Source organism: Thamnophis elegans, chromosome 17 (assembly GCF_009769535.1).
Source record: "Thamnophis elegans isolate rThaEle1 chromosome 17, rThaEle1.pri, whole genome shotgun sequence".
Classification (NCBI taxonomy): Eukaryota; Metazoa; Chordata; class Lepidosauria; order Squamata; family Colubridae; genus Thamnophis; species Thamnophis elegans.
The window spans coordinates 259,598-278,289 of record NC_045557.1 but is presented as its reverse complement, the minus strand read 5'-3'; the positions used below and the strand labels follow the sequence as shown (position 1 = coordinate 278,289).

The following is an 18,692-nucleotide window of genomic DNA, read 5'->3' as shown; positions in this document are numbered from 1 at the left end:
ACAGATCTGAGAGAGAGGGGCTGGGATGGGAGGGACAGGTGGGGAGGGTGCCTTGCCCTTCGCCCTCTCGGGAAGCAGCACGTGATGCCCCTCGGGTTGGCCATTGGGAGCGCAAGGGAAGGGTCCTTCCCGCTTGCCACCCACTCCCCATCTGCCCTCTCCCCCCCCCCACCGCGCAGCTCCTTGCGAGCCAGCTCTTCTTTTGCAAACTAGGTCATGCTTTCTGCCCGTCCTCCTGAGGAGAACCACATGTGCCTGCGAATGCCCGCCCTCCCTTCCGAAGAAGGTCCCTGCCCTGGCACCTTCGTCTTCCTCTTCCCGGGAAATGTTCCACTGGGCACCCCTTCCTCCCTCCTCCCTCCTCTGCTGCTGGGCTGAGCAAAGCCCCGGCTTCAGCCCTTCCCTCCCCGGAGGCCTCTCAGGGCCACTTCAGCAGGCCCTGGGGCTGACCTTGCAAGGCCTGGCGGGGAGCTGGCGGGCCTGGTGCTGGGCAAACGGACGTCACTGGTTTTCCCAGCACGTGTGAAGTCATTCCAGCGGAGCCCCGGCATTTTGTACAAACGGGGAACGATTGTGTTTGTCTACCATCTCTTGGATACGGAAAGCAGAATCCCCAGCCTGGATTTTGGCAAGGAGGTCTTGGGAACATTCGAGGCTGGAATCTTTCCTTGGTCCTGAAGCTCACCAAACGCTTAGGGGGAGGGGGAGGGGGGGCATCTTGTCTCGGTTGTCTTTGCTTCTCAGGGTTCTTGCAAGCAGTGCGGGACCCCTTCCTTCCTTCCTTCCTCCTTCCTTCCTTCCTTCCGTCCTCCTTCCTTCCTTCCTTCCGTCCTCCTTCCTTCCTCCTTCCTTCCTTCCTTCCTTCCTCCTTCCTTCCTTCCTTCCTTCCTTCCTCCTTCCTTCCTTCCTTCCGTCCTCCTTCCTTCCTCCCTCCCTCCCTCCCTCCCTCCCTCCTTCCTCCCTCCCTCCCTCCCTCCCTCCCTCCTTCCTTCCTTCCTTCCGTCCTCCTTCCTTCCTTCCTTCCTTCCGTCCTCCTTCCTTCCTTCCTTCCTTCCGTCCTCCTTCCTTCCTTCCTCCTTCCTTCCTCCTTCCTTCCTTCCTTCCTTCCTTCCTTCCTCCTTCCTTCCTCCTTCCTTCCTTCCTTCCGTCCTCCTTCCTTCCTTCCTCCTTCCTTCCTCCTTCCTTCCTTCCTTCCTTCCTTCCTTCCTCCTTCCTTCCTCCTTCCTTCCTTCCTCCTTCCTTCCTTCCTTCCTTCCTTCCGTCCTCCTTCCTTCCTTCCTTCCTTCCTTCCTCCTTCCTTCCTTCCTTCCGTCCTCCTTCCTCCCTCCCTCCCTCCCTCCCTCCTTCCTTCCTCCCTCCCTCCCTCCCTCCCTCCTTCCTTCCTTCCTTCCTTCCTCCTTCCTTCCTTCCTTCCTTCCTTCCTCCTTCCTTCCTCCTTCCTTCCTTCCTTCCGTCCTCCTTCCTTCCTTCCTCCTTCCTTCCTCCTTCCTTCCTTCCTTCCTTCCTTCCTCCTTCCTTCCTTCCTCCTTCCTTCCTTCCTCCTTCCTTCCTTCCTTCCGTCCTCCTTCCTTCCTTCCTTCCTTCCTTCCTTCCTTCCTCCTTCCTTCCTTCCTTCCGTCCTCCTTCCTTCCTTCCTCCTTCCGTCCTCCTTCCTTCCTTCCTTCCTTCCTCCTTCCTTCCTTCCTTCCTTCCTCCTTCCTTCCTTCCTTCCTTCCTTCCTTCCTTCCTCCTTCCTTCCTTCCTTCCTCCTTCCTTCCTTCCTTCCTTCCTTCCTTCCGTCCTCCTTCCTTCCTTCCTTCCTTCCTCCTTCCTTCCTTCCTTCCTCCCTCCCTCCCTCCCTCCTTCCTCCCTCCCTCCCTCCCTCCCTCCCTCCTTCCTTCCTTCCTTCCTTCCTCCCTCCCTCCTTCCTTCCTTCCTTCCTCCTTCCTTCCTCCTTCCTTCCTTCCTTCCGTCCTCCTTCCTTCCTTCCTCCTTCCTTCCTCCTTCCTTCCTTCCTTCCTTCCTTCCTCCTTCCTTCCTTCCTCCTTCCTTCCTTCCTCCTTCCTTCCTTCCTTCCGTCCTCCTTCCTTCCTTCCTTCCTTCCTTCCTTCCTTCCTTCCTCCTTCCTTCCTTCCTTCCGTCCTCCTTCCTTCCTTCCTCCTTCCTTCCTTCCTTCCTTCCTTCCTTCCTCCTTCCTTCCTTCCTTCCTTCCTCCTTCCTTCCTTCCTTCCTTCCTTCCTTCCTTCCTTCCTTCCTCCTTCCTTCCTTCCTTCCTTCCTTCCTCCTTCCTTCCTTCCTTCCTTCCTTCCTTCCTTCCTCCCTCACTCCCTCCCTCCCTCCCTCCTTCCTTCCTTCCTTCCTTCCTCCTTCCTTCCTTCCTCCTTCCTTCCTTCCTTCCTTCCTTCCTTCCTTCCTTCCTTCCTCCCTCACTCCCTCCCTCCCTCCCTCCTTCCTTCCTTCCTCCTTCCTTCCTTCCTTCCTTCCTTCCTTCCTTCCTTCCTTCCTTCCGTCCTCCTTCCTTCCTTCCTCCTTCCTTCCTCCTTCCTTCCTTCCTTCCTTCCTTCCTTCCTCCTTCCTTCCTTCCTCCTTCCTCCTTCCTCCTTCCTTCCTTCCTTCCGTCCTCCTTCCTTCCTTCCTTCCTTCCTTCCTTCCTTCCTTCCTTCCTTCCTTCCTTCCTTCCGTCCTCCTTCCTTCCTTCCTCCTTCCTTCCTTCCTTCCTTCCTTCCTTCCTCCTTCCTTCCTTCCTTCCTTCCTCCTTCCTTCCTTCCTTCCTTCCTTCCTTCCTTCCTTCCTCCTTCCTTCCTTCCTTCCTTCCTTCCTCCTTCCTTCCTTCCTTCCTTCCTTCCTTCCTTCCTCCCTCACTCCCTCCCTCCCTCCCTCCTTCCTTCCTTCCTTCCTTCCTCCTTCCTTCCTTCCTCCTTCCTTCCTTCCTTCCTTCCTTCCTTCCTTCCTTCCTCCCTCACTCCCTCCCTCCCTCCCTCCTTCCTTCCTTCCTCCTTCCTTCCTTCCTTCCTTCCTTCCTTCCTTCCTTCCTTCCTGGGCTGCGGCTGTGCAAGCAAGTGGAGGAAGCCCCCCCCCCCCCCTTTGCATCTTAAGCCAGCAGATTCTGCTTATGACGGAAAGTAGCTCGGCCACAGCCGGACCTCTCCCAGACTGGGGGTGCTGGTCAAAGAGGAAGAGGAGGTCAGAAGAGAGGAAGACTCAGGGGAAGCAAAGCGTTAAAAAGTTACGATACTTATGTATTTGCTTACCAAGCACATCTAAATTATATTAAAGTAACCAAAATATCTCTACCATCCCCAAGGCTTGTTCATAACCTTTGAGCACCCCTAATGTAGGGAAATGGAGCATGGGAGCCGCGCCATGCCACAGCAATCCTTGGCTGCCTCAGCCACGAAAGTCAGGCCCCAGACGGGCCATTGTCCCTCTTGGTCTGCACTGGTCAGCCCAGCACTCGACCGGAGGGTCCCATTTAGGGCAGCACATTTGAGGAAAGATGTGGGCATCCTGGTGCCCGTCTGGGGGAGGCAGCCAATCAGGACCACCCGAGCACAAGGAATGGATGGAGACCCTGTGGGGGGGGGGGGTTTAGCCTGAAGACAGGAAGAGCCTGCCAGGACAACTCGGCTGTCTTCAGACATTTCCAGGACGGCCATGTAGGCCACAGGGCAGATCTGTCCAGAGTTGTTCCAGAAGAGAAGAGAAGGACGGTGGGTTGAAGCTTAAAGAAGCAGATTCTGGCTGGACATCAAGAAAAGATCCATTAGGCCGTCAGGGGTGGGGTGGGGGTGAGGGGGGGTCATCTGTTGGGGAAGCTGCAGGGGAAGCCCTGGGGGGGGGGTGTGGAACTCTGGTTTTGGGATAGGGGGAGAGATTTTGATCGGTGTGACTCTGCATGTGGGCTGCTAAGGTCCTCCAGGGCTACGTCACTCTGCACTGACTGCCACATCGTGCTGGACCCCACAGCTGTTGCCAAAGGCAGGGTTGCGGAGACGCTGATGCCATCCTTCCTTGGGCGGATGGGCTCCGGGTCCAGAAGGAGGGCTCGTCTTTGCCCAGACGGTCAGCTGGGGAGGGATCTTACTGAGGCACGTGCGAATCTTGCCTGGGCTCAGCTGCTTCTTGGGGTTGCCAGCAGAATTGAAGCTCTTGCTGGCTCCCCAAGTGCCCCTTTCTGTGTGGGTTGGGTGCTGTGGGAGCGGGTGCAGCTCCTGTGGGGGACCTGGGTTGGGTGCAGCTGGCAGCTGTTCTCAGGGTCCTGGGCTGTAAACAGGATTCTCTCTTTAAAGACTTTGGCTGCTGGGTGAGGCTCTGCTTTCTCCAGGCGCCAATGCAGAAGAGACCCACAGTTGCAGTGACACACACAACCACACACACACACACACACGCACACTGTGCCCCCAAGAGGCCTTCTTCCACTTGGGATGGAGAGTCCACTTTCCTGCTGCTGAGTCTCTGGGCTCCTCTCCTGGCAGGCTGGCTTTTAAGGTGGGGGCTCTGTTGGAAGCTGACACCTGTCATAGCAGGCGGTTGGGCATCTCTGAGGCAGGGGATGGGTCCGGCCTGGCAGAACTCCTTCCAGCCACCTCGCTGAGCTTGCCCCACAGACTGCCAGCCTTGCCCCCGACAACTGGGAAGGAAGGCCCCTTCTGGCATCTGCTGAACGGAGTGGCGCTTCTTCCCGTGGTACGTGATCTGGGGCTTGGTTGTATCTCCACACTCACTGCAGCCCCCAGCCAGGCCCCCAAAGAAGCTGGGTTTATTCCAGCTGCTGTTTGGCCTCCCAGGATGCTTTGCCTTCAGTGGCCTTCGGATGGGCCGGGCAGGATGCAGCGGGAGGGCCCACACTGGCCTGTGGAGAGCAGAGGGTTCTTCTGGATTCAGGACATGGGGGAGATGATGGGGGGGGGGATTCTGGGGGTCTCTTTGGCTTGTAAACAACAGCTTGGATGCCACCAGAGATCCCGTCCCAGCTGGACCAGAAAGCGCCTGGAGGGAAAGAACGGAGGGCTGGTTGCGTTGGCTTTTTAGGGAGGGGGGAGATGATCAAGTGTCCAGGTGCATTTGGGGTGAGGGTCCTTTTGGAATCCTCTGGAGTTTGGGGGTTCAAGCGGAGCCCAGCCCAAGAGGCGAAGGCCTATTGGGCAGCCCCACGCCAGTGGGCTTGGGGGCAGTGGGGGATTTGGTCTCTGGGGGCCTCCGGTGCTTTCAGAAGGCCAAGCGCCCATGTGGGAAAAGCATGTTTTGAAAGAATCACAAACCACGAATTGATTGTTGGCTGTGGCTCTTTTGTGCCTGCACGGGCCAGGTGCGCGCAGTTCGCACTTCCTGTTGTGGTGTTCTGGGGTTTAAGTGTTGTGAATGGAAACTTTTCTTCCACTTCTCTCTCCTCCTTCCTGGGGGGCAGAAAGGGACCGCGGTGGAGCCTCCGACCTTCCCCGGCGTCAGAGGCCTCTCTGCCCTCTCGGGAATCATAGAGAGTCCGAAGGGACCGGAGAGCTCATCAAGTCCAACCCTGCGCACAAATTCTCTTCTTCCTTGTCTTCACTGTTACTCTCATGTTGTGCTAATGACTTCAATGATTCCTTTCGGTTTTTTAACACTGTGCTGTTCGTTGGCCAAACGAATGTTATTGACTGAATGATTGATCGAAGGGCTCAAGAAGCCATCCAGGCTAAACCCCTTCACGACATCCCCTCCAATAGATCATCAGGCAGCCTCTGTTTGGAAACGGGTCCACTTTTAGTTATCCAATTTTTAACTTTTGCACACGTCTGAATGTCTTTGTTGCCCTGGGCTGACCTTGGCCGAGCTCAAAAGAATGGAGCGGGGGGGGGGTTTCAGGTGGCCGGAGAGAAAATCTCAAGAATGGAGGAAACCACGCCTGACGAGGGGGACGTGGCCAAGTGGGGAGCTGTGGGGCTTTTTCCAGGCAGGGGACCCACAGATTCTCCTCCCCTGCTCCTCCCCATTGTTTGGGGGAGGGGAGAGACCCCCCCCCTTGCTTTCTGAAAAGGTTGGGCGTTGGGAGCTTGTCTTGGAGCCGGCTGAGCTCATGGCGGAGGGGATGCCCTTCCTGGACAGGCAGAAGATGCACCCGGAGGGGAGGCAGGAGGCCCAGGCAGAATTCTGGTGTTTCTGGGGAGAATGAGAAGTAGTTGGAAGAGGTTGGGTGTCCCCCAACACCCCCCTTTCCACTTCCTGGGGTGTTTTAAGGGGGGGGGATTTTTATCAGGAACCTGCTGCAAGATTGTCAGGGGGAAAGAGGGTGAACTGGGCCCATGGTGTTTCCCCTGGTGTCTGTGTGGGGGTATGTGCCAGGATCCCCAGCTGATCTTAGAGGAAGGTGGGGGGGGGGGGAGAGAGGCAGCCCCTGAGCCCACAGGCAGCCAAAAGCCTCGACGTTAACCCCTTCTCCTCCTCCTCCTCCTCCTCCTCCTCCTCCCTTCTGTTTCCCTGCAGGGCTCCTGCTGCTCCCCCTCGTATGACTCCCCGCCTGGATTTATAGCCAGTGGAATATCATGGACTGAAGAAATTCACCCTCCGGTTTTTGCCTTCTCGATTTTCCCTTTTTTTTTTAAAGGAAAGCTCTTTTTTTTTTTAATGATAACATTTTGCTTTTTTTTTTTTTTTCCTTTTTCATCTTTCTTTGAAAATAAAAATTGAGTCGCCTCATCTCGTGAGAAGATGGGGAGGAAAAAGATCCAGATCCAGAGGATTACGGATGAAAGGAACCGGCAGGTCAGTCGCACGGAGTGGCTTTATTTGTGTCCTCAGCTGATCCCCTTCGATTCACAGAGGCCTCCTTGCTGGCGAAGCAAAGAGGATCAGAGCCAGAGGGAGGCTTGGCACGCCCGGCTGTGCCTGATGGGCTTCCGGGGGGGGGGGGGTCTGAGATGCCCAGAGGATCATCTCTGGCGGTTTGGGGGGGGGGCTCTAGGACAGTGTTTCTCAACCTTGGTGACTTTAAGTCCTGTGGACTTCAACTCCCAGAATCCCCCAGCCAGCGCAGCTGCGCTGGCTGGGGGATTCTGGGAGTTGAAGTCCACAGGACTTAAAGTCGCCAAGGTTGAGAAACACTGCTCTAAGGATGAAGCCTCATTTCCAGGGCCTCCTTTCCTGCTCATTCTAGGCCTGGCATCTGCTTCCCAACCCTTGTCCTACATCCCCAGCTGCCCACTGGTTCTCGTTTGGATGGTCATACAGCCTAGTGGTTAGACGTCAGCCAGGACGGCTTCTGCTGATGCCAGGAAGCCTTTGAAGCCTTCGGAGCTGATCTGGGCTGTCCCTTTTCTTCTCACATATTCCTCAACATAGGGGAACCCCTTGGACAGTTTCAGGGGGGCAAAATGTCGCTGCAGGGTTTCTGAGGCTCCGTGGCTTTCCCTGGGGTGAGGCGGGGGATTAATCCTATCCTGGTATTAAGAGAGAAACAGATTCCCATGTTGACCTGGGAAACTCAAAGCAAGCACTGGATTTCCTTCCCCTCCATGGAAGCAACGCAGAGGACGACTGGGGTGCCAGTGGAGAGAGAAGGGGGGGGCCGCTTCAGGCGCTGGAGTTAGCAAGGGGCATCTTAGCAGCGGCTGGGTTTGTACGGCCCCAAGTGCGAGTTAATCAACCCGCTTCTTGTGTCCGCATAACATGCTCCGGCCACATCCTTCCCTGCCCTTTGGGGATTAGGGTCTGAGAGGGACCCCCTGGTGACAGAAGGCCCGTTCGGGTCTCCCTCATGCCCTCTCTGCTCAGGGCGCCCTGCAAATCCTATTAGGAGACACGAAGTGCCTCCTTCAGCCGAGTGCGCCCAGCGGGTGAACGTGGGGAGAGGCACTGGGAGGGGCTTGGGATGGGAGGCCATCAAAGAGGTCGGGTGCTTATGCAGTGGGGCACCCCCTTCGGTCTCTTTCCTGGAAGGTCCCCTGTGTGGCCAGGGGTGCTCACGGAGGGTCCCAAGCGCCTAGGAGTGATGTGCCCGCATTTGCCCCTCCCCCCCAGGCAGTGCTCTGAAATCTCTTTCAATCCATTTGGACCCCTGTGGATTGAATCTGAACAGAATCTCGAAGCTTCCTTCCCCCATTGAGTCCCCCACTCCTGGCTTCCTGAACATCTGGAGGCCCATTTCAGTGGGCAGCTGACCTCCCAGGAAAAGCTGCATTTGGGGGGGGGGGTTGAGCAGAGGAAGAAGGCCTGGACCATCATGGCTCTCAGCATAGGCAGGTTGCTCCTTTGGGGACAGAAAAGTGTGCCCCCCCCCTCCAGCACACGGCCTCTGTTCCCCTCCCAGAGCATACTGGTAATTGGTGGGAAGGGGCTCTGTGGCCCCCCTGGATGGAGCAAGGCCAGGCTGCAGCCCCCCCCCCCCTCCTCCAGGGGAGGGAAGTAATTGACACGGCTGCTTATCCCTTTTGGGCCCTTACAAATATCCTCAATAAACTTAACAATCAGGTGCTCCAATGAATCAGCTGGCTGCAGTGTACCATATATATATTGTTTTTCTTTGTTTGACATATAAGGGGGATGGCCTGACTTCTGGTGATGTCATGGAGGCTTTCTGGGGGTTTGGGGGTTTTTGGCCCTGACTTTTTCTGAGTGTTTTTCAGTTTCCCAAAGGCCTCCGTTCCGACTCCTGGCTTGTAAACCTTGGGATGAGGTACCATCCCTTTATTCCTAGTGATATTTTTCCAAAGTTGACAGCAACCTTGTAATATAACAACAGTGGTTCCCAAACTTGGCAACTTTAAGACTTGTGGACTTCTCTCTGGGAGTTGAAGTCCACAAGTCTTAAAGTTGCCAAGTTTGGGAACCACTGTAATATAAGTATTAAATATTGAAAAAAAAAAGTGTTATTTTGAGGAGAAATGCTACAGTCACGAGAAGCGTATGTGGATTTGAATCAATCAGTCCAAAGCCCCAGGACTGACTGACGGACGGGACGTTCTTCGTCCTCTTTCTCAGCCTTCGGCAGAGATTTGGACTAGGAGGGTGGAGAATATTTTGGATTTGAGCTGTTTTGTGTCCCAGGGCCAAATCCAGCCTTGCAGGGCCAGAGAGAAGCAGCTTCTTTTACTGAGGGGAGGGCCATGGCTCTCGGGCTCTTTTGAGGAGGGAAACGGAGTTGGGGGGCTCAAGTTCCTGCCTTTCTTATGGCCGCTGCCTTCGTGGCTCCCGCCGGGGTGCTGAGGACGTGCTCTGGAGCACGTGGCTGCTGGGGAGCCGGACGAAGGAGGAGGCCGGCTGGATCCAACCGCCGCCACCGCTGCCTCGTCCAGGGGGAGGCCCAGCATGACGGAGGGTCGGCAGGCACCCTCCGTGTGAGGGGTTTTCAATGGGGCCAGCGGCTTCCGTGGGTCCTGGTCCACAGTGACGGGTGGGGCGGTTTGTGAGGCAAGTGGGGAGAGAAAACAGCCCAGTTATTCAAAGACTCGGTCTTCCTTTTTAGAGCCGAGAAATCCTTTGCTCTGTCGGGAAGGAGCCCTGGGGAGGAGAGAGGAGGCCCGGGGCTCCCCTGGGGCTGCGCATGCCGGCCTGTGCATGGGGGGGACGGGACCGCAGGGGCTGCTCAGGGAATCCCGGGGAAGCATTTGTGATGAAGGAGGAGCAGTGTGGATTCGTGGCTGTGGGTGCAGGAGGCCTCTTAGCCCGGGGTTGGGCGTGTGAGGGAGAGGCAGAAGCTTCCTTAGGGACAGTGGTTAGAATACAGATTCTGCCCACTGCCAGGAGTTCGAACCTGACTGGCTCAAGGTTGATTCAGCCTTCCATCCTTCCAAGGTCGATAAAATGAGGACCCAGGTTTTTAGGGGCAATTCGCTGATATGTATAGGCTGCTTAGAGAGGGACGGAAGCGGTACACATAATCCTCGACTTATGACCCTAATTGAGCCAAAACTTTATATTGCTAAATGAAAAAATGTGTTAACTGAGTTTTGCCCCATTTTACAACCCCAGTATGCGGACGATACACAGCTGTATCTGTCCGCCCCGTGCCAACTCAATGAAGCGATGGACGTGATGAGCCAGGGCCTGGAGGCTGTTAGGGACTGGATGGGGGTTAACAAGCTTGTTCTCAATCCAGATAAGACTGAGTGGCTGCTGTGCTTCCCTCCCACTAATTGGCCAAGTGTTCCATCTCTCAGTCTGAGGGGGTGAAATTATACGCCCCTCAGAGAGGGTCCGCAACTTGGGAGTCCTCCTGGACCCACAGCTGACTTTTGAACATCATTTGTCAGCTGTGACCAGGGGGGCATTTGCCCAGGTTCGCCTGGTGCACCAGTTGCGTCCCTACCTGAACCGGGAGGCTCTCACAACAGTCACTCCAGCCCTTGTGACCTCTAGGCTGGAGTACTGCAACGTGCTCTACATGGGGCTGCCCTTGAAGAGTATTCGGCGACTTCAGCTAGTCCAGAATGCAGCCGCGCGAACGATTGTGGGTGCGCCTCGTTTCACCCACGTAACACCTATCCTCCGCGAGCTGCACTGGCTACCTGTCGATCTCCGGGTACGCTTGAGGGTGCTACTTGTCACCTACAAAGCCCTTCATGGTATTGGACCTGGGTACTTGAGAGACCGCCTGCTGCCAATTACCTCCACTAGACCAATAAGATCCCACAGACTAGGAATTCTTCCGAATTCCATCAGCCGCCCAGTGTCGACTGGCAACTACCCGGAGGAGAGCCTTCTCGGTGGCTGCTCCGACCCTGTGGAAAGAACTCCCCGTGGAGATTCGTACCCTCACCACCCTCCAGGCCTTCCGCACAGCCCTTAAAACATGGCTGTTCCGACAGGCCTGGGGCTAAAGACTTACAGCCCCACTCCGAATGGTATGATTGTTGTGTTTTTTAGCTGTGTATGATCTTTATGTTCTGTAACTTTGTTTGTTTTTCCCCCCTCCCTTGAATTGTGAGCCGCCCTGAGTCCCCTCAGGGAAAAGCGCGGGATACAAATAAAGTAAATTCAAATTCAAATTCCTGCCCCTTTTGTTAAGTGAATCTCTGCAGTTGCTAAATGAGTAACCCAGTCGTTAAGTGAATCGGGCTTTCCCATTGACTTCGCTTGTCAGAAGGTCCCAAAAGGTGACCCACCTGGCCCTGGGATCCTGCGATCGTCATGAATGTGAGCCAGTTGTCAATCATCCGAATGAAAATCACATGGCCATGGGGATGCTGAAATTGTCATAAGCGTGAAAAATGGTCGTGTCACTTTTCTCAGTGCCTTTACAACTTTGAATGGTCACTGAATGGACTGTTGTAAGTCGAGGATTACCTGTCCGTAAGTCTAAGTGCTATTGCCATCCTCCCTAGCAATAGCAGTTAGACTTATATACCGCTTCATAGGGCTTTCAGCCCTCTCTAAGCGGTTTACAGAGTCAGCATATCGCCCCCAACAATCCGGGTCCTCATTTTACCCACCTCGGAAGGATGGAAGGCTGAGTCAACCTTGAGCCGGTGAGATTTGAACCGCCGAACTTCAGCTAGCAGTCAGCTGAGGTGGCCTGCAGTACTGCACTCTAACCACTGCACCACCTCGGCTCCCTAGGCCAACGGGGAGGGATTAGATCAGCTCTGCTGGCTGGGGGATTCTGGGAGTTGAAGTCCACGGGACTTAAAGCCGCCAAGGTTGAGAAACACTGGATTAGATGGACCCAGCCTCCTTCATGACTGATGAGAGGGCTGACCCAGATGTGTCGCTGTGTGTGTGTGTGTGTGTGTGTGTGTGTGCGCGCGCGTGTGCAGCCAGGTTTCAGGGGCACCGTAGTCCTAGAGCAGGGCAGAAGCTTTGAGGACCCATCAAAGAGGCCGGACTGCTCTGTGGAGAAATGGGTGTGAGGGGACCCCCCCCCCTGCCTCCTCCCCTACCTGAGCTGCGGGGTCTCTCCGTGGCTGGCTTGGCAGTGCAGGGATGGGTCAAGTGTCTCTGGGGGCTTCAATCTGCCTTCCTGGAGGTCGGTCTGAATAATAATGGCCACTGGGGGCTTCATGAAACATGGGGGGGGGAAATATCACACACCAAATCTGGTTTTTCTCTCCCGGCAGAGGCAACCTCTGGAAGGAGAGGAGGCTGCTGTCAATCCCTTGTCCTGGGAAGATGTTTCCCCTTGCCTTCCTCTTCCTCCCTGGCTGCCCCCTTGCTGGCAATAGCAATAGCAGTTAGACTTGTATACCGCTTCATAGGGCTTTCAGCCCTCTCTAAGCGGTTTACAGAGTCAGCATATTGCCCCCAACAACAATCCGGGTCCTCATTTTACCCACCTCGGAAGGATGGAAGGCTGAGTCAACCTTGAGCCGGTGAGATTTGAACAGCCGAACTGCAGAACTAGCAGTCAGCTGAAGTGGCCTGCAGTGCTGCATTTAGCCACTGCGCCACCTTGGCTCACCTTGGCAGGAGGAGGAAGGCCCTGCTTGATGTTTAATGGACCCCGTAGAAGGAGCCTGTCCTCAAGGTCCCCCCCCCCTGATCCCCTGGGCTGCTTGGAGTCAGTGGGTGGATCACAAGGGGTGGGGGGGACTCTTGCTGCTTTCTGGCCCCAGGGAGCCCCTCGGAAGAGGCGTCCAGACGAGGAGCAGATCTGACTCGATGGCGGCCAGAGCAGCAGAAGAGAGATTCCTGGGCCTTGTGGTCTCTCTGGGCTGCTGGCTGTGACTAAGGTGACCTGGTGACTCTCGGGTGGGGAGGGGCTGGGAAGCCCCTGGAAGGTTGCTGCAGATAAAGCCCCTGGGATCTGCTCTGAGCTGGATTATCTGGACCCTTCCTGGTGATCTGGGGCAGGCAGGGGATTTCTCTCCTGCCCCCCTGACAGAACGGAGGTCGCCAGAGCTACCCACCAGGGGATCCTGGAGAGGTTCGGGGGCCGAGGTGGGGAGTGGGGGGCCAGGTGCCTTTTGGGGGGAGGGAAGGAGAGGCCCAGAGCTTCACTCTCCCTCCCTCCCTGCTTAGCATCCCTGTGAAGCTGCTGGATGAGGCCTGAGGGTCCTTCCCAAAGAAAGCCGTGCAGGTGGTGGGAGGGGGCCCTGCCTCTGCTCACATGGGCCTCACTTGCCCCGGGGAACTTTCGGGAGGGAAATTCAAGGTGCTGGATTGCCCCTCCCAGCCCCCCCCCCCCCCGGGAGGCCACAGGCCTGCCTCTCCCCCCCCCCCAATTGCTCAGGTCCCTTTCTGGGCTCTGGGGGCATCTCTGCGCTTTGCCCTGTGGAGCAGCCCCCCCCCCCCGGAGGCTGGGAGGGCTCTGGCCCTCTTAGCTGCTTGGGGGGGCTGGGAACCACCCCCACCCCGGAGGGGGCTGGTAACTGAGGCCACTTTGTGGGAGGGTCTGTTACTCCCAGCCCCTCAGCTTCTTCTGCAGGACGCTCAGGTTGGATCACGGTGGGCGAATGCTTCTACTGATATTCTGCACCCAGAATAATCTCTTTGCAGTTTCAGTTATGAAGCGACTGGACCTTTGCAGGGTTCCTGGGAGCTGTGAGGAGCAGAGAAAGTTCTTGGGAGGCTGGGAGGGTCTTCGGAGCCCCGAGTGAATGGAGGCTCCCTGTGAAGGAGGGCCCTGCAGCTGCAGCCCCCTTCCCTCCCTTCCCCTCGGGACAGAGCTGGGGGGGGGAGGGAAGGGGGCTGGAGCCCCCAGCTATGAGGGTTGGGTTCCATCTGCTCACCTGCCCCCCAGAGCCAGGGGAGGCGTCTGTCCTGCAGGTGGCTGCCCTGGGTGACCTCCCTGCTCACCGCAGAAGCACCCACTGGCCTCCTCCGGACCAGCCCGGGTGATTCTGGCCCAGCTTGGAGGGTGGCGCCTTGGTGGCGGGATGTCCTGGAGGCGGCTGCACGGAGAGCCTGGCTTCAGTGGGCGTCCTGGCAAGATTAGCATCTAATCCTCCCTTGAGCCAGAGGCGGCTGAGCTGCAGCAGGTCCTCACCGCCGGCATTGCCCCAGAAAGGAGGCCGCAGCGGAATGAGCGCTGGGGGTGGGCGGGACAGGAGTCTCTGTCTGACTGGGGCAGAGCCCCACCGTGCTGGGACCTGCCACCCGGTGGCACTTGCAGGAGTCGCAGAGCGGGTGCCAGCCTTGGCACCTCCGAAAGGCAGCGGGGCCTTGTGCCAGGCCGGGACCCGTGGCCGTGCCTCCCGGCAAAGAGCTTACGTCCCAGAGGGAGAGGATTTGGTGGCCTCTTAGACTTAAAAGGTTAATGCCTCTCCTGGCTGAAAGGGCAGGCGGAGGGAGAGAGTCCACCCCCGGCTCAGTTCCTGGCAGGGCCCGGGGGTCTCATTCTGCAAAGACCCCACTGGCCGCCCTCAAGCCGAATTCAAAGCCAGCCCAGGTGACCCTCGGAAGCAAAGAGGAAGCTTCCTAGGAGCTGGGTTCAAATTCCCTCCCGGCCGAGCCGCAGGATTGGCTGGCTACTCCTGGAATCTATGACTGAATGAACCAGGCTGCATGAATGTTGCGCCACCGGGAGGGCCTGCTCTCTTCGGGGCCCACGCCCCAGGGATGGCAGGGGGGAGGGGGGTGCCTCCCCGGCTCGCCCATTCCGTCATTGTGCCATGGAGTTTGGCAAAGAAGAGTGGCTGCACACACGCACATGGGGACAGGAGTCACCAGAAGCTTCTTGTGGGACTCCATAGTTCTGCCTTCTCTGTCCTCCCTTTGATGGGTTGATTGTGGACTCGCACCCCCTCGTGCCTCAGCGTCGCATTCCGCTGCCCGGTTGTGGGATTGTCTCCCAAACAATTGTGCAAAGCAGAAATAAATTTCAAAGTAATGCATTCTGAAGCTTTGAATGCTCTAAAGCAAAATAATGTTCGAATGCAACTTTTTCTGCTCTTCGGTATACATTCATGCTGCCTGCAGAAGGCCATTCCTGCCTGTCTGGGTGGTTTTGTAATTCCTGCCCTGGCCGGATCTAGTGGGTCCCTCCTTCCGGCCCACAGGCCGCCTCTGAGCCCCCTGAGGATGCTGCGGCCACCGCCTGCCCACCCACCTCCCCACCTGCCATTTAGCATGGAGGGATGGATGGGTGGATGTGCTTCCCCCAGGGGGCAATTTGGGGTTGTTCATAGAATCTTAGGGCTGGAGGGGGCTCGGAGGTCATCTAGTCCAGCCCCCTACTAGCCCGAGGCAGTAGGAGTCCTTATACCATCCCAGACAAATGGATGTCCAAGCTTTCCTTGGAAGCTTCCAGCAATGGAGCACCCAGGGGTTAAGGGCACTTCCGCTCATTCAGTTGTGCTCCCCCAATTCTTTTGGGGTGAAGGCAAGAGTGGGGAGCAGGCTTTTCCTCTGGAGATGCCAGGAGATTCAACCAGGTGGAATTGATGCCTGTGTGACTCTGACGAGGGAAGGAGGGGGCAGAATTCACGATCTCTTCTGTGGTGCCCACCCGTGGACAGGCCTAGGCCTGGGGACGCTTCACGTGCTTTTCTGTGATATCTGGAGATGTCTCCAGTGGGTGATGAAGATTTCTCTTGGGCTGCAGTCTCCTCCAGGAATCACAATGGCTGCCGTGTGTTTGTATGTGTGTGTGTGTGTGTGTGTATTTAAAGGGCTTATTCTGTGCCACCTAACTCCCCCTTTCCACCATCTTCAACCAGAATCAATCAGAATAGAGGTGGAAGGGACCTTGGAGGTCTTCTAGTCCACCTCCTGCTCAAGCAGGAGACCCTACACCATTTGAGACAAGTGGCTGCCCAGTCTCTTCTTTAAAACTTCTAGAGATGGAGCAGCTGCTCCACTGATTAATTGTTCTAACTGTCAGGAAGTTTCTCCTTAATTCCCGCTTGCTTCTCTCCTTCAATACTTTCCATCCCTTGTTTTCTGTCTTGCTTTTTGGTACTTTGAAAAATAAGTTGACCTCCTCTTCTTTGTGGCAGCCCCTCAAATACTGGAATCCTGCTAGAAATCATGACATTCCTAGTCCTTCTTTTCTCTGGACTGGCCATATCTAGTTCCTGCAACCATTCTTCCCGTGTTTTGGTCAACAGGCCTCTAACCATCCCAGTTGCTCTTCTCCGCACTTTTTCCAAAGTCTCAATATATACAAAATGTGGCGACCAAACCTGGATGCAGTATTCCAGCTGTGGTTTTACTAGGGTGCAGCGGTAAACAATAAATAAATAAAATAAAAATATAGCAGTAGTAATACTTCATGTGATCTTGATTCTATGCCTCTCTTTATACAACCAAGGATCGTATTCACTTATTTGGCTGCTGCCACACACGGCTGGCTCATATTTAAGTGATTGTCCACCAGCTCTCCAAAGTCCTCCTCACGGTTACAAAGACCCTTTCCCCCCCCCCCCACACACACAGTTTCTGCTGTGAATTTTTGACCCGCCAGGCTGCTGGTAGTTTGCTGATGCTACGGAGATGCAAACTTCCTGGGGCCCAGCAGCATTCAGGGTCTTATGCGCACCCAAGGATGGGCAACATGTCCGATGGCTTTCTTCTGCCATGCTCCGAAGGGGTTCGTTATGGCCAATGTTTGGAAGGGTTTGGGGGCCTCCCAATGGCCCAATGGGGTCTCGGTTTGAGTGGCTGTCCCTAGGGGATGATGGGCTTCTGGCTGGTGCAGCTGACTAGAGATGCTGCCTTCCTTCCGGCTGCCATGGCGAGGGCTGAAGTGGGTGCCAGGTGGGCAGGCTTTTCACAGCAGAAAAAAAAATGCAATTTGCTCAAATCTGGTGAAGGTGTAGAAGAGACGGACTGGAGGGAGGGAGGAACGGGTGGGAGCTGGATTTTCTTCCTGGTGCCTCTGCCCCTTCCTTCAGGTTTCCCCTCGCAAGACGCCCCAGGGTGGCACCCGACCCCTTCTCTCCCCCGTCCCACTGCCTCTGCCACCCACATCTGCAGCAGGGGGGGGGGGGCTCTCGGGGCTTCGGCCATGGCTGCACATGAAGTGCTTTGGGTGCACATAGGCAGGCACACAGGCTGAGTCCCATAGGGCAGGGTTTCTCAACCTTGGCCACTTGAAGATGTCCGGACTTCAACTCCCAGAATTCCCCAGCCAGCGAATGCTGGCTGGGGAATTCTGGGAGTTGAAGTCCGGACATCTTCAAGTGGCCAAGGTTGAGAAACCCTGCCATAGGGAGGCATTGTGGTTTCTGTGCCTTCTGTCGGGAGGTTTTATCTCCTGGGCTCAGTCCTGCAGGAAGAGGCGCTGCTGCCCCTCTGGGCCGCCCAGGGCCCCCCCCAGGTGCTGGTGGGGGGCGATGGGGGAGGGGAGGGAGCCGGATGAAGAAAAAACCTCCTCGCTACAAACATCTGGGCCTCCAGACGATGTTTGCGGTTGGGCTTCTTCCCTCGCGGCATCTGCGCACACATTTGTTTATTATTTGTTTGTTGACGGTGGTTTGTTAGTGGTTGAGTTGCAAATGGCTCCGAGTGGCTTTAACAATGAAAATGGAAATGCCAGCGGGGGTCTCCCCTGGCGGGGGTGGGGGGCGGAGCAGCCGGTGCTGGCGAAGGCTCCCTTCTGCAGCGTCTGTGCTTCCAGAGGGGGAGGAGGGGGGGTCCCGGACATTTGGGGCCAGCTCTTCCGCGGAGGAGGCCACCACGGAGAAAGCCCTGCAGAAGCCCTTCGCTTGGGGTCCCAAAGGGTCTCCCATCCTGATCTTCAAGGAAGCTCTGAAAAGTGCAGGAGCTGATGGGGGGCGGAGGGTCCCATGGGGAAGCCATAACTCCTGGGTCGCTGCAAATTCATGCCGGATGAAGCCCCCAGATGTCACTGAGGCCGGCCCTGTCCAAAGCCAGCTTCAGGCAGGGACTCACTGCAGCCTCCTCCTCCTCCCGTCCTTTGGCCGTAAAGCCTTCTGGGGGCGGAGAAGGGGCGGAAGAGAGAAATTATCCTCCTTTCAAAATAAGGAGCCGGCCCTGCGGCAGTTTCAAGGCTCCTCCTCCTCCAACCCAAGAGCCGCTGGGGGGCATCACCACCACCGCCTCCCTCTGTCCAGGCTTGGCCTTGGGCCCTAATGCTGGTCGTCGGAAACCCCCTGATCCGTGGCAGGAACAGATCTCGTCCCAGTGGGCAGCCAAGGGAAGCTGGCAGCAGGCACGGCTGCCTCCCTCGGAAGACCAGGCCAGGGAGCTGCCCTTGGGGGTGACCCTGCGGGAGAGACCGGACGGAGGCCCCCAGGTCAGAGCCTCGGCAGCCGAGAGAGACCACGGAGAGGGGGGGAGGGGTCCCTGTCTCACCTTGAAGGGAAGGCAAACTCCTCCCATCGGCTGCAGCCCCTCCTCTTCCCCCCCCCCGGGGGGGGGCTGTCACTCTCAAATCTCCAAATGTAACTTTAATGTGACATTTTTAAATCCCTGGAGGGGGAGAAGAAGAGACTTTGCTCAGAAGCAGCCCAGGCCTTGCCATGGGTCCTGCCTGCAGAGCCCTTCCTCCATTCCCCAGAGGGGCTCAGGTGGAGAGCAGCCCCCTCTGGGCTTTCTGAGTAGGGGGTCTCCTGGTCCTGTGCCCACCCCTCTGCCTCTCCCTCTGCAGCCGGGTCCCTGAGGGCCAGCCAGGCCTGGGTGGGAAGGACTGGCGGCTGGCTTCTCTCTTTTGCCAGTCCCAGCACCTGGAGGAGCCCCAGCTGGGCTGGTGGTGGGGCTGAGCAAGGGCCTGTTCTCCCCTTCCAGAGGCCGAAGCCAGAGGAGTGTGCCGTGGGCAGCCGAGGGAAGGGCCGTGTGGGGCATCCGGGAGAGGCATGGGCCCTCCTGGCAGATGAGAGGGGGAGGACATCTGGGAAGGA

The 18,692-nt window shown here is 56.9% G+C and overlaps 1 protein-coding gene across 2 annotated transcripts in view; it reads left to right on the top strand.

Moving 5' to 3' along the window:
- The window catches only part of MEF2D (myocyte enhancer factor 2D), an 89,592-nt gene that overhangs the window by 45,896 nt on the left and 25,004 nt on the right, over positions 1 to 18,692 (top strand). For both annotated transcript variants that reach the window (XM_032233808.1, XM_032233807.1), the window contains exon 2: positions 6,442 to 6,720. In XM_032233808.1, coding sequence (XP_032089699.1) covers positions 6,667 to 6,720 — 54 coding nt within the window. In that variant the 5' untranslated portion in view covers positions 6,442 to 6,666. The remainder of the gene's footprint in view (positions 1 to 6,441; positions 6,721 to 18,692) is intronic.